The sequence below is a fragment of the Boleophthalmus pectinirostris genome, unplaced genomic scaffold (assembly GCF_026225935.1).
Source record: "Boleophthalmus pectinirostris isolate CB_2022bp ecotype Guang Dong unplaced genomic scaffold, ASM2622593v1 HiC_scaffold_2, whole genome shotgun sequence".
In the NCBI taxonomy this organism is placed as follows: Eukaryota; Metazoa; Chordata; class Actinopteri; order Gobiiformes; family Gobiidae; genus Boleophthalmus; species Boleophthalmus pectinirostris.
In genome coordinates this window covers 11,507,685-11,523,215 of record NW_026571152.1, presented here as the reverse complement: position 1 = coordinate 11,523,215, position 15,531 = coordinate 11,507,685, and the positions used below count along the sequence as shown (strand labels likewise).

Here is a 15,531-nt window from a genome sequence, read left to right as displayed (position 1 = left end):
AATGTTGTCCTGTAAATACAAATTATAGGGTCAAGCCACTGCTGAGTCCTGGGTCCTGGTTAAGTTCTAGCTTAGTATAAAGATTTGTTCAAGTACTGGTTTAAAATTTGGACCTGATATAGACCCGCTTTAGTCCATGGCTTAGTCATAATTTAGTCCTGGGTTAAACTTGATTTAGTCCATGCTTTAGTGTGTTGGTGTGTTCACACTTACACAGTCACCACATCAACACTGAGACTAAACTAGGACTGTCCCTGGACTAAACCAGAACTAGAACAGGATCAAACCAAATCTACAGGGGCATGAAGGGCCCATATTATGCTATTTTCTGATCTATGTTAGACTGTTGTTTCTTCATCAAAACATACCTGGTGTTTTGTTTTACTGTATGTTTAACGCACAAATCCTGTGTATTTAGGCAGAGTTCTTCTCTCAAACAGAAAACGCTCTGGTCCACCTTGTGATCTCCACCTTGTTTCTAAAACCACACATCTTCGCTAGAATCACTGGGATAATTTCAGCCCTAGAATTGCTCTACTCAAGATAAAAAGGTAGCTGTTGACCTGAAAACCAACACTTCATAACACCACAATTTGGAACAGATCAGACTGATAATGCAGGATTACACAAACATGTGTGAATGAAACAAAACACATTATAAATTAAAGCTCACAAAAGTCCATCTTGAGTAATATAAACTGTCTCAGTACTTGTTTATTCCTGAGTTAGCTCAAATTGTGGTTTAAACTTGATTTCACGTAAAAAACATATACACAAAAATTTAAACTTAAGCAAATATCCTTTACATCAATGCAAATGTGAGGAGTTTAAAGAGAGGAGAGGAGGGTCTGCAGAACAACAGGCTTCAGACCAGTGAGAAAAACTGACTCCCACCAACCACACAGGTGCCTTTACTTTTATTTCACTTTTTAAATGTTAACTACCATTAATGTTTCTGTGGTGTCTGTGCTAGAGCGCAAGGCTAGTGGAAGTCTTTGGAGCAGCAGTTCCCAAAATGTGGTACGGGCACCACTAGACCTAAGGAGTGCCGTTTTGTCTATTTTTTTTAAGAATATTTGTTATTTGGATGTATCATTCTAGTCTAACTGTTATAAATGTAAATGTGAGACTTGCTTCAAAATAATAAAAGCTACACTAACTAGGTTTTGCGATGTGCACAGTTAGGACATGATAATTGCTCTATCGACTGATTGTGGGACCAGTATTTATTGTGGGTACTTTCTGAGTACACCTGGGGACCTTTTTGTTATTTGTCTGTGCTATGATAAGATTTTAGCTGCAGAGGGTGGAATAATTAACTTCCATTGCTCATTATAGATACATTCAAGCTTTTTAACAATATTCAACATTTAGAAGAGGGTTTAGTGGGTTTATCACACTTTAGGATTATTGTGTCACGGGCATAAATTGGTTTCAATATTATCATTTATCTTCTGTATCATACTGCAAAATGTGATACTGGCAGGCCTATATAAAGTGTACAATGACATTTACTTTGGGGGAGTTGGAGTAGTTAGTGCACAACTGATCATCACAAGTCTCAAGGGGTCCGAGTTTAATCCTGGTTTGGAAAGTTTGTTTAGACCTGTTGTGGTATTGGTTTAGTTTTACTGTAATCTAAGTTTAGTTCTGTTGTAGTCCTGGTTTAGTTCAGGCTCGAGCTGTGAAATTTTAAGACATAGTTTAGACCAAAAGGCTCTTGAAAAAGAGAGACAGATTTTTAATCTCAATCTTTTCCTGGCTAAATAACTAATAATAATAATGTTTGATGTTAAATCTGGCAGAACCTGCTTGTCAAAGCCTGCTCTCGTCAAATCTCAAAAGGTAAGTAGCGCTGGGTCTGGTTAGTACTTGGATGGAAGACTGCTGAGAATGCCAGGGGCTACAGTGGGGCGCCAGTGGCCAAAACTGTCATTGTGTCCTTCAACACTTCAAGCACATTGCCTAGTATGAAAATATGTGCATGAATGTTGGTCCGAGGGGCCAGTGGTGCAGATTGGCAGCCTTACTTCTGTCAGTCTGTCCCAGGGCAGCTGTGGCTAGAATAGAGTCTTATCACCACAAAGTGTGGAATGAATGAATAATGCACAAAATGATATAATGACTTTGAGTGTCTGGAAAAGTGCTATGCATGCATGATTATTATGAATAATTTTTTGTTTGTTTTTAGGTTGCAATCTACAATGGGCAACAACACCACCTCTAGGGCTTTTTCTTCCTTCTCCTCTTCTACCTCCTCCTCTTCCTCTCTCTCCTCTTTCCCCTCCTCCTCCTCCTCTTTCTCATCCTCTGCTTTTCTCCCTTTTCCATCAATAACAAACTCCAGCTCCAACTCCTCTCACACATTTGGACTGTTCTCTCTGTTTGAGCTAACCTGGATAACCGTAAGCATTAGCGACATGATGAGCCACTGCAGTGGCATTGAATCGGGCACATTTCTCTGGCTCGGACTCAAAATCTTCACCCTCATCACGGCTCTGCTGGCCAACAGCGCCCTCGTGTGGCTGCTCTTCAAATCGCGACACAACTTTTCCCCATCACAACTGTTAGCTTTCAACATCTCCGTCGTCGACGTCCTGTACTGCCTGTGTTTGCCAATCGAATTCTACGCCATGCTAAGCGAAAATTCAGAAACTTTTCATAAAATCATTGAATCTTTCAGAACTTTAAAGATTTTTGGTTGTCCTTTGTTTTTGACTCTCATGTGTTTAGAACGCTACATCGCTGCCGCATTCCCGATAACGTACATACGATTAGGAAAATGGAAACATCGCGTAATTCTGTGTGTCGTATCGTGGATTTTGATAATTTTTGTATCGATTTTGTCTTTCTTTTTTCAAACATTTTCATTTACTTTGTCTTTAGTGGTCATCATAGTTCTGTTGTTTCTGATCATGCTATTGTGTTTGGCTGGGATAGTATTTGTGCTGTGCCAGAGCGGACCAGGAGATGGCGTAAGCAGCAGTGATTCGCTGAAGAAACGAGCGCTGGTTAACGTCATAATGGTGATTGTGCCTTCAGCGATGGCCTACTTCCCCCTAGTGGTGTTAGTGGGGTACTTGGCGTTCATCATATCTAAAGGTGCACAGGCGTATACTCCAGAGGAGTGCACGGTGATGTATTTTCTGTTGGCGTGTCCAAGCATCGGGCTCTACATCGGACCACTGTTTTATCTGTCAAAGATTCGGCAAATGACCTGCTGCAAGAAGCAAGCGGAAAATATGACCTCTCCAACTCAAGCGGAGTAGCAGAGTGTAATTTTAAGTTACACTGTAAATAAAAAAATATTTAATAAATATAAAATATTTATCGTTTGTTTAAAATGATAGTATGATAATAACTTTCTGAAGATGGAAAGTCAGCTGCATGATTCAATGGAAATAAAAAAAGTGTAAACTATTCTCCATGGAGATATATATGATCAGAGTAAGGACAAATTTGTATTTTTTTTTTCTATTTTGGGGAAAAAGGTTTTATACTATGGCTTGGTAAAAGTTTGTTAACTATTAAATGAAATGTTTATGCCATATTTTCTACAATATGTGATAATCAAATGTACAAATATATTTGTTAAAACTACAAAAGAGGCCATTTTCAGTTCATGCTACTAAACTAGTAGAAAATGACTTCTGGAACCAAAACAGAGATGACTAGCCCTGAAACCTTCTCTACATTGAACCAGTCCTGGTCTCGATTGTAAAGACGGTAGTTTTTGTCAATTTTTAATGCCCAACATATGTATAACTCACTTTACAAGTTAATGTTGTAATGTAACATGAAACAATAGAAGTAACAGGACTTTAACATTCTAATTACTTAATTGTAATAAGTTGTACTTCATTATAAGTTACACTCACTTATATCCACAATAGTTCCCTTTAATCAAAAAATATTAGTTAAAATTAAGTTACTTAAAAAAACAAAACAAAAACTTGACATAGTTAAGTTAGTTGGACTATTTCTAAAACTTTGAGTATACACAACTTAATCTATTCAATTACTTTGGATGTTCGGGTTTACAGTGTGTTTGTGGTGTATCTTTTTTTAAAATGACCTCATATTTGTTCAAAAAGTAGTATTTTCTGTTAATTCATGGTAGTGTCTGCATTTATTTGGTTTAAATAATTTTGAATGGAATATTGAGTCATCATTTCACGCTGTGGCAATAATTTTATAAAGGACCCCAGGGTAGGACCAGCGTTCAATGCGCTAACCACTCAGCCACCGTGCCCCAAAAGTATGAAAAATGTCAGAACTTGCTAAAAAGCTGGTTTGTATCTGGCTGAGTTGCTTGTCTGTATCTGCTCCTGTCTCAAATGTTGAACTTTGTCTCCTATTGCAGTAATTAATTTAAATAATACACCATGATGCATATCATTATAATAGTAACATTTTCATTTAAGGCCGGAGCACCAGAAACTGGCGAAGGGCCTATTAGTATTTTTTTAAATAAACACATGCAAATATTTTGAAAAATGACAGGGTTAAGTTAAGAGTTGGGGTAAGGGTGGGGTTGGGGCTATGGTTAAGATTACGACTAGGGTTAAGTTTAATTTTAGAGTTATTAGGGTTAGTGCCAGTGTGGCATTTGGGAGCGCTGCATTTGTGGGGCGTGACTTTTGCGGGGAAAGGTGTTTTGCGGGGAAGAGTAGGCTGATCATTGCCGCTTGCGACTATATTACATTTTACATTGGTTTTACCACAGCATGTTTATCGTATTTTAGAATTTCGGGAACAACACAACCAATCAAATCTCTCACGGTCAGGTGAGGACTCCCTGCCGTCAATGACGACTCATCACGGAGATAATGACGAACCCTGTAAGAACTTACAAGTTCAGTTCCACTTTTGGGTCGGTTTGTGTCTGGCTTTCAGAGGAGTAGCACGTACTGGTAGCGCTGTGTTTTGTGTGTCTGTGTGTGTTTTTCTTTGTGTGTGTGCGGGACACAGGGAGAGAGGTACCCTCCGCTTTAAAGCACTTAAATGCACTTTTACAAACACTAAAATACTTGCATTTGACTTCTGTACTCGCATTAGCAGTAACAGTTAGTAATAGTACGTAGAGTTGAGTAACAAGACAGATAAAGGTTTAAAGTATTATCTAGTGGCAGTAGCAGTAGTAACCGAGTATTCAGTTGCTGTGTTGCTGAGTTTAGTGTTTGGAGTCATACTACTAGTAGTACTGATAATACTCCTTTTCCTCTACACCAAGAGGTCCTGCAGATGCTTCAGGAGTACGGCTCAGAGGACTACAACATAGCGCGCTGGTTCAGTTCCTTTCACTTCAGTGGCACATTTTGCCTGGAGTTTGAAAGACTGGACATCAGTTTATTTGACCTACTGCAACAAATGGGGAATCTTGATTCTGGGAAAAATCCGGGCTGTACTCTTCCAGGTGGGTTGTAGTGTCAGTTTTACACATGTGACAAATACAGAGGATATGAGGACATGCAATTTTTCATAAATATGCAAAAGCAAGATGCAAAACATTACACTATAACTTCGCAAACCAGATGCAATGTGCAGTAGTTTCATTAGCAAGTACACCGATTGCACTCTGAAGGTGGAGTGATTTTGAACGAGGAGCAAAGAGAGGGACTCAGAGTTCATATGTTGTTTTCAGCATTTCCAAAACAATAAACGGTAACATGGTGATCTAAATGTATTATGCGTTAACATTTAGTCCCCCATAGAAGTGTAATACCCCCTCTTTGATGAAGTAAATACAATGTCTGCCTCTTCTGGGAGTTCACATCAACAGTACAGAGTAAAGTGAATGATAAATCAATCAATCAATCAAATAGATAAATGTGGCCATACCAGCTTGTCAAAGCCTGATCCCATCAAATCTCAGAAGCTAAGCAGGGCTGGGCCTGGTTAGTGCTTGGATGGGAGACCACTGGGAAAATCAGGTGCTACAGGGGACGCCAGTTGTAAAAAACTGTTGTTGTGTCCTTAGGCAAGACACTTCACCCTCATTGCCTAGTATGAAAGTGGTCTGTGTGAGTGATGGTGGTGGTTGGAGATGCTGATGGTGCAGGTTGGCAGCCTCACTTCTGTCAGTCTGCCCCAAGGCAGCTGTGACTACAGTACTAGCTTACCAGCACTGGGTATGGAGTGAATGAGTAATGCTCTGTAAAGCGTCTTTGAGTGTCCAAAAAAACATTATATAAAACTGATGCATTTATTATTATTATAAAAGTGTTAGAGTGAATGACTTGTTATTAACATGTTTAAGCTTAATATGTAAAGCCATTGTGTGTCTTGTAGTGAGTCAGTTGTAACCCATGGTTGTGGTTCCTCTGTGCAGGTAGCGACAGCCCTCAGGTTTTTGCAGGGTCTGGGTTTGATCCATGTGGACCTCAAACCTGAAAATATCATGTTGGTGGACCATGTGTCAAGTCTCCAGGTGAAGCTCATTGACTTTGGGGTGGCTCACTCACATATTGTACTGCCTGTTACTGTATATAGACCGTATCCTGTCTCATGAATTAACATTACAGCAACTACTATTTCTTCTACTACTGCTTCTGCGGCTACGACTACTACAAAAATGATTACTATTACTACTACTTCTACTACTACTACTAGTACTACTACTACTTCTATTAATACTAATACTACAGCTACTACTTCAAAATTCTCCATCACAGAAGACGGTGCAGTTCTGAGGAAAGTATCTTCAGATCAATGTGAACCCATCTCCTCAGGACACAGCCATAGAGACAAACTCCCCTCCCTCTGCTCTCTCCATCATCGCCGTTCTTTCTCTCTACCCCCTCCCTCTCTCTTTCTCTCTGTCCTCTCGTCTTCATCCTCTCTCTCCCCATTTCTTTCTCTTTTCTTTTTCTTCTCTCCTCTCCTTCTTACGTCCAAGAGGCAAACTCTCCCCTTCTCTACACCCCTTCTTTTCTCTCATCTCCCCTTTTCCTCTCTCTCTTTCTCTTACTCGATCTCCTCTCTCCCCATCTTTTATTCTTCCTCTCTTTTTTTCCTCATCCTCACCCTCTTTGTCTGACTCTCTGTTCTCTCCTCAGTCCCCTTTCCTCTCTCCTCCCTTCCCCTTTCTCTCTTCTCTTTTCTCTCTTCTCCTCTCTACTCCCTCCCTTTCTCCCCTCAGCTCTCTTTCCCATACTGTTTCTCTTCTCCCATCCTTCTTTGTCTTTATCCTCTCTTTTCTACCACCCTCTCTCTTTTTCTCTTTCTTCCTCTCTCTCCTTCCCTTCTCTTTTTCTCTCTACCCTTTGACCTCTCTGTCTTTCTTTCATCCTTCTTGTTCTCTATCTCTCTTACTCTTCCCTCCTCTCTCCTCGCTCCCTCTCTCCATCCTCTTTCGTCTTTTATCCTCCTTCCCTCCCTCTTTCACCTTTTCTTTTTCTCCCTCAGCTTTTTCATCTCTGTTCACCTCGAACCCTCTTTTCTTTCCTCACCCTCTTTCTGTCTCATTCTTTCTGCCTCCTTCCTCAATCAGTCTCTCCATTCTCTTTCTGTTTCCTCTCCTCCCTTCTGCCTTATCGTGACTCTCCTCTTTTTCTCCTCTCACCTCTCTTCTTTCTCTGTCCTCCCCTCTCTCCTCCTCCTCTAATCCCTCTAACCCCTCCTGCCCTCTCCACCTCCTTCTCTTTTCTCTCCTCCCTATACTCTCTCCTCCTCCTCGCCCTCCATCCACCTCCCCCTCTCTTATCTCTTCTCCCTTCCTCTCTCTCCATTTTCTATCTTCCCTCTCCCACCTCATCCTCATTCCCTTTCCTCCTCTATCCTCTCCCTTCCTCCCTCTCTTTCTCTCTCTCACCCTATACTCTCTCCTCCACCCCCTCCTCTCTCCTCCCTCTTTCTGTTCCCTCTCCTCCCTTCTGCCTTGTCTCTACTCTCCTCTTTTTCTTCTCTCTCCTCTCTATGCTCTCTTCTTTCTCTGTCCTCCCCTCTCTAATCTTCCCTCTTTACCACCTTCTCTTTTCCCTCCTCCCTATACTCTCTCCTTCTTCCCTCTCCCCACCCTCTCCCACCTGATCCTCATTCTCTTTCTCCCTCTCACCCTATACTGTCTCCTTCTCCTCTCCCCTCCTCCCCCCTGCTCTCTCCTTCCTCTTTCTGTTCTCTCTCCTCCCTTCTGCCTTGTCTCTACTCTCCCCTTTTCCTGTCTATCCTCTCTTCTTTCTCTGTCCTCCCCTTTCTCCTCCTCCTCCCTCTCTAATCCCTCCCTCCTACTCCACCTCCTTCTCCTTACTCACCTCCCTTCCTCTCACGCCCCTTTCTCTCTTTCCTCTCCTCACCCTCTCCCACTTGATCCTCGTTCGTCACCCCATACTCTCTCCTCCTCCACCCTCCTCTCTCCTCCCTCTTTCTGTTCCCTCTCCTCCCTTCTGCCTTGTCTCTACTCTCCCATTTTTCTTCTCTCTCCTCTCTATCCTCTCCTCTCCAATCCCTCCCTTCCTCTCCACCTCCTTCTCCTTACTCTTGTCCCTATACTCTTTCCTCCTCCTTCCTCCCCGTCTTTTCTCTCCTCCCATCCTCTCTCTTCCCTCTCCCACCTGATCCTCATTCTTGTTCCTCCCTCCTCTCCTCCCTTCTGCCTTGTCGCTAGTCTCCTCTTTTCTTTTTTCTCTGTCCTCCCCTCTCTCCTCCTCCTCCCCCTCCGTCCACCTCCCCCTCTCTTTTCTCTTCTCCCAACCCTCTTCCACCTCATCCTCATTCTTTTTCCTCCTCTTTCCTCTCCCTTCCTCCCTCTCTTTCTCCCTCTCACCCTATATTCTCTCTTCCTCCTCTCTCCTCCTCCACCCTCCTGTCTCCTCCCTCTTTCTGTTCCCTCTCCTCCCTTCTCCCTTGTCGCTACTCTCCTCTCTATCCTTTCTTCTTTCTCTGGCCTCCCCTCTCTCCTCCTCCTCCCTCTCTAATCCCTCCTTCTCTTCCTGCTTCTCCTTTCTCTCCTCCTCCTCACCCTCCATCCACCACCCCCTCTTTCTTTTCTCTTTTCCTTCCCTCTCCCCACCCTGTCCCACCTGATCCTCATTCTCATCCATCCTCTCACCTCTCCCTCTTTCTCTCTCTCACCCTATACTCTCTCCTCCTCCTCTCTCCTCCCTTCCTCACCTCTCTCTCCTTCTCCCATGGGACCACCCTGTAGCTCAGACTGGCTTTAGACTGGATTAGGTCCCTGTTTTGGATCAATAAGTGCCACTATGAGGGAGGAGGCTCATCTGTTTCCCTGTACCTGGGGGAGGGACCATATTGTACGCAGAGTTAATGGACTCCACAATATTGAAAATGTGTCACTGCAAAAAACAAATATCTATTGTATAAAATGGACTTTACAGGGATTGTACTCTTATGTATTCAAGCAAAATGTCTTTTCCCAGTACAGAAATATTGTATAATCAGTTCTTGCGGTCAAAATAAGTGTTGTAGTGTGTTCTGTAATTATAAAGCTTTTTAACGTCTAATTATCAGGAAGTGCACATGCTAATAATTGAAAAGACCGTACAAATCAGGTAAAGCGTGTTTAATTTACAATAGTTTGATGAAAAAATTGTTTTGGAGTTTGTAAATTAGATTATATAGAATTATATAGAATTAGTCTTTTATAAAAGCAGAGCTGTAAAAAGAACTGATTCAAATAAAACTACTGCGTAGGGTGAGCAGAAAAAATTCTAAACTGGGACACACCCAGATTTAGCCTGATTCATCAGCCGGTTTCACTTCGTGGAAACCGTCTGACCTCGCAGCATTAGGATTCGTTTGCTTGATGGTAGGTGGGTACACTTTTTATTTAACCAATCGCTGCTGCTATTTGGTCATGACATATGTAATAATCCGCTAACGGGGATAACTGGTATATTCAGCTTTTCGCAAATCCCATAGGAAGAAAGGCAATAACGTTTTTCCCCTTGATAAATTTCACCAAACATTCTCTTTGTTCCAGCTTTAAATCCTCAATCTCAGGAATCGTTGCCAATACAGAATGTCTGGCTCTTTACTGATTGGCTGGTGCCCAGATTTGCACTTCCAGGATTCTTGCAAACCGTCTAGTGTATTTTGATTTCTGACCTAGTCGCTGGAGAGAAATGAAATTGAGCTGAGGCACTAGGTGGTGCCAGCCTGACTCACCCAGGTTAGGATGGTTGGTAGAAATAAAATGATGACTGTAACATTGTGCATTCTCATGTAAGTCATGATCTGAGGGACTTCTGTTGCTGCATTTTTTGCTTTATTGTCATTTGCAAATGCAGATCTCTGTATTTTTGCAAAACAAATGTCAATTTATGCTTCTCTTTAATGTTGGCAGGGATCAGATTAGTCAAAAAATTGTGATATGTGATTGTGTATGTATGAAAAAGAAAACTAGGTTGTTTTGCATAATAGTGAAGATTTCAGTTCGCAATTGTTTAATAATTGTGCCTGAACTGAAATGTACTGATTTGAAATGTTTAGTAACCATTGGTGTTGACGTATTGTCTTGAAAAGGGAAAGGGGGCAGATAACATAAGATGACTCTTCTTTCTGCTCCTTTTCATTCATTTCTTGTATGCTTGATGTTGTGACACTGTCGATGTCTTTTTATACTTTATGAATGAAATAAATAAACAAATAATAAACAAATCCTGGGTTAGACCTGATGTAGTCCTGGTTTAGATTTGGTTTAGTCCTGGTTTAGATCAAATTGGTCAAAAATAAGGACAACTGGGACATTTCTTGTATAAAACTGGGACAAATCAGTGGTTTTTTATAAATCTGATTGGACAGGGGACACAGGGATCAAAAATGGGACTGTCTCAGGTAAGTAGGGACGTCTGGTCACACTAAGCTTGCAGTGTAATCTTTTATAGACGCACCGTGAACTTTTCTGTTACTGGCTTATTTCCATGGAGATGTTGTAGTTTTGCTTCAAATATTCCACAGTATAACATTAAACATATAGTACATATCTTACACTTCAATTACAGGTGTTGGTACATGTGAAAATCACTAACAACACACATTCTTACTGTGAGTGGGCTCGTCTCTCCATAAATCCAGAGATGGTTAGAGTAGCCAAAACTTGTACTCAATAAGAGTAATGTTACTTTAAAATAATATTACTCAAACAGTAGTACAGAGTAGTGGTCCAAGAAATTTTAAGGAGTAAAAGTATGCTGCTAGAAAAGTACTCTTTTTGCTCAATTTCTTTTAAAAGTTACTGATCTGGTAGAGCATGGAGATAGATGCGTTTAATGCCATACTGTGGAACATTACATGGAGACATAAACGTGCCAGCAGATCCTTTACCAGAAAAGTTATATAGTAAGTCTTTAATAAATCAAAACTGCTCAAATTTAAGTCAAATATGTTTAGTTCAGTTTTAGAGTAACAGAGAGTGAACAGCAGGGGGCGACAGAGGACAGCGGAAAACGAGGGAGAGAAAATATGACAAGCATTTACCTTCTGTTTTATTTAATAAAGTTTAACAAACAAATTTAATCAATTTAACAAATCATTGTAACTATTAATAACTGTATCATAACTTAAAGGTGCACTGTGTAACTTTTCCTCCATGGTGATTTTATTGCCTGACCTGGAATTGTAACAGTATGGCCTTTTCTAACTCAAAGAGAAAAGCAGAAAACAGTACAAGGCCAAGCTACAGGTCAGATCTGTGTACTGTATTAAAGGTAAAAGGAGCTGTTAACTTGGAAACTACATCTTCATGACATCACAAGGTGGAACTGAGCATTTTGAGCTTTGGAGATGTGAACAGACTAATAAAGTTAGATTGAATGAAACAGAACACAACTCTCACACAACAACAGGTATGTTTTTGAGGAGGTTCATGACTAAAAGCTCACAGGAGTCCATTTTGTGTTATATAGGACCTTTAATCGTTCCTTTTGTATTTGAGCAAAATGTGTCTTACTTCAGATATATTATATAAGCAGCTCTTGAAGTCAAAATAAGTTCACTGTGTACTATCTGCTTCTAAGTAAAATGTTTACAGAGAATCATGAAGTGTGTGTTAGCATGCTAGTTGTTGTTAGCTTTAGGGTCGTGATGTTTGTGTAATCTCTCAATCGTAGGATCCATCACAAAGGAGAAATTAAATGTCAACTGAACAAAAGTAAATTCCTTCTTTGCTTTAGGGTCATGGCAAAACTCCACTCTGGTTTCTGAAAGTTACAGCTACATATCAGCTCAAAAATATCAGCAGAGCTCATTGGCTATTGGTTGCTCTATTATACTATTATACACAGTGGTGGAAGGTAGCAAAATACAATAGTAAAATTACAATACTCAGTTTAAAATTTTAGGTGTCTGTACTTTACTTACTACATTTTACAGTGGATACATTTCACTTTACCTTAAAAAACAGAACAGAATGTGTATCTGTACTTTCTACTCCACTACATTTTAAATCTAGACTGAGAAGTAAAAAGTACTTTTCTTTATGGTTTGAGACCCAGTGAAATGGCTGAGATTTTATTTTTAGCAGATTTTATTTGAGTTTCCATCCCAACTTTGACCAATACACAAAAATGGCTAGGAAAAAAATAAATAAAAGAAGTAAATTGAATCACTTAAAAGCAGCCAAATTCTTTATCAAAATCACTAAATTTCATCCTTAAATTTGTTCTAAAAATCTCTATAAAATACTTTTTCTCTTACAGGCACTGTGCATAAGGTAAGTGAGGAGTAACTTTGGATAGCTGAAAGGTCTGTTTTGAAAATCAGGCGTCGCTTTACTCTTCTCTCTTCCTGCACTTGAGCTCCATCCCTCTGTCAGTCTGCAGCTGTTGTTAGGCTGGTGTTGCCGAGCAGAAGGAGAACTCCTGTGGGACTAAAGCGAACAAACAGATCCAAGAATCACATTTCACTATCTACGAGTTTCACAGGGATGATAAATTAGGGCTGTTGCTGTATAGACCCAAGCAGTCTGCCTGGAATGTTCCACAGTATGACATTAAACACCTGTACTTTACATTTATTCAATTTGATGGTTTTATAGCTCAAAAATACAGAGAAACGCAGGCATTCTGACTGTGAGCGGGGCTGCCTCTCCACAGATCTGACCTGTAACTTGGTCTGGTTTGGTGTGAAGGTAGAAAGGTTTAATACCATACTGTGGAACATTCCAGACAAAGCAATAACATCTCCATGGAAGCAAACATTTGATGGAACCTCCACCAGACAAGTTACGCAATGTACCTTTAAGTCATGATATAATGCTCTTTCTTCAAAAACAAATCTAGAATTGTGTTTTATTTCATTCACACATGTTTGAGTAACCCTTTATTATGAGTCTGTCTACATCTCCAAAGCTCAAAATGCTCTGTTCCACCTTATGATGTCATGTAGTGGTAGTTTTCAAGTTAACAGCTCCTTTTACATTCAGTAGAGATGAGATCTAAATGATTCTAAAGAAGGTTTATGAAGTTTAAAAACCCAGTGGAGCACTTCCTGTTTTACCACATGACATCACAAGGTGGAACAGAGTGTTTTCTGTCTGAGAGAAGAACTCCATTGCATGTTTGTGTTTAAAGTGGTGTTAGAGCTTTTGTTTGTTAACCTTGTAGATTCTCAAGTTAAAAATGCACTATGTAACATTTCTGTCTGTCACCTGCTTTTCTCCATGATGTTATTGGTTTCCCTGAAATGTTTCACAGTTTAAAGCCTATTCATGGGTTTCAGCTGTTTATAGGTGACATATTGAAATGGTTAACTGCTATGGCAACAGTGCTAATTTGTAATCACATTTAGTCATCACATTTAGTCAGTTTGACTTTTGTTTTTGCTGTGCAGTCACACTCCCTTCAGAGCGCTCTCACAACACAATCAGCATGCATCTGACTAAAGAAACGACTGCACATCGCATCAGGCTTGTAAAGTTGTAGTGTATTGTTTTAGATCATGTTTTGTATATTTATGGAGAATTGTCATGTGGGAGCAGCCTTGTGGGTGGAACTTTGTGCAGGCTCCTTCTGCTAAAAGTAAGGAGGGTTCTAAAAGAGCCCATGAGATCACTCAAATTCTGAAACATTCATGGAGGAAATAAAACCTCTTCAGGCATGTTTTTGATGAGGGAACAACACTAAAACATGGTAAAAAACAAACAAAAAAAACCTCCAAAAAGTCAATTTTGCATAATAATGCATATGCGACAGTAGCTCAGTTGGTAGAGTGTTTGCCTACTGATCCAAAGGTTGGCAGTGTGATTCCCACAGATGAATGCTGTTGTTGTGTCTTTGGGCAAGGCAATTAACCCACCTTTCCCCCAGTGTCTGCGTACAGTGGTGTGTGAATGGGCGAGTGGTTCCTTGATGCCATGAACACTGAGTGTCTTGGTGGTGGAAAAACGCTGTATAAAAATGTGACATTACCATTTATGTGGCCATAAGTTATAGACCCTGCACCAGGAAAGTTGCTTAGTGCACCTTTAATGAATTCTATGCCTGGACAAGGATCAAATCGCACTAAAAATATGTCAATATAGAAAATGTATGGGAAAAATATGGGTGAAATTGAATTTGAGAAAGAGTAGAGCTGAGTTCAACATATTTCAGACATAATGATGCGCTGATCGAGACAAGTCCAAACTCATCCTCCCTGTCCCCGCACGCGCTCTGGCTGTTGCCATGGAGAGAGCAAGTCCTCGCGCCGTGACTGCTGCTGCGCGTGAGCTCCGTGGGGACGCACGCGCCACACCTCTGCTGTGCACGAAGATCGTCCAGCTGCAAGAAGAGCACGCGACTTCCGGTTTGACGTTCAAAATAAAAGCATCTAAAGAACGGAAGGCTTACTTAATCACTAAATCAAATTTTATTTGCCACAAAACCAAACTGTGTATGTGGTGTTTTAATAGTATATATTGTTGCTAGACCTTTTTGACACAATTAGAGCAACCTATGCAAATTTGCAGCTTTATGGTCAAAAATGAGCTGCCTCCAGTGGCCTCTGCAATTTAAAGTTGGTGGTGACATCACACAGGACTGCCCTGATTACAGCCAGATGTTTCTGAGCCCTCCTAGATCCCGCCCCTCCTTCCCCCTCATCACTCTCCCGTCTCTTCCAGACCCCGTCCCTGTCTCATTAGACACACTGGATGTGAGGACTACATTGTTGATGCTTCATAGACAAAAAAAACATTCACTTCATTATCTGCGTTTGTACCCCTCAAAAATATCTTACTGAATGAATGAAATACATTCATACTGTGAGCGAGGTCGCTACTGCACAGATATGGCCTGTATCTCAAACTTAGCTGGGAAAGACCTATAACAAAATAGGTGATGCCATGATTTTGATTCACATGTTTTTTTTATAGTTGAAAAGAGCTATGAAACAGTTTAAAAACCTAGAACTCATTATTTTTTCAAAAAATCACACATACAGAGCCATGGGCTTAACCCAGAAATTTTTTGAGCACTCAACCCTCAGAAACAAGATTATTACAGGATAATTCCATCATGTAGCAACCATAATGTTAACAATGGCCAAAACCTGCCTAAATAACACAATAGTTATAATTAAAATGACACAAATCAG

The 15,531-nt window shown here is 40.5% G+C and overlaps 1 protein-coding gene and 1 pseudogene across 1 annotated transcript in view; both read left to right on the top strand.

Annotated features, from left to right (window-relative positions):
• Positions 1 to 4,829: 4,829 nt before the first annotated feature.
• LOC110168307 (carbohydrate sulfotransferase 8-like) overlaps positions 4,830 to 15,531 on the top strand; it is a 68,785-nt gene continuing 58,083 nt past the window's right edge. The window contains exons 1-2 of the mRNA XM_020933742.1: positions 4,830 to 4,841; positions 6,332 to 6,469. Coding sequence (XP_020789401.1) covers positions 4,830 to 4,841; positions 6,332 to 6,469 — 150 coding nt within the window. The remainder of the gene's footprint in view (positions 4,842 to 6,331; positions 6,470 to 15,531) is intronic.
• LOC129409581 (5S ribosomal RNA) lies at positions 5,828 to 5,945 on the top strand (annotated as a pseudogene).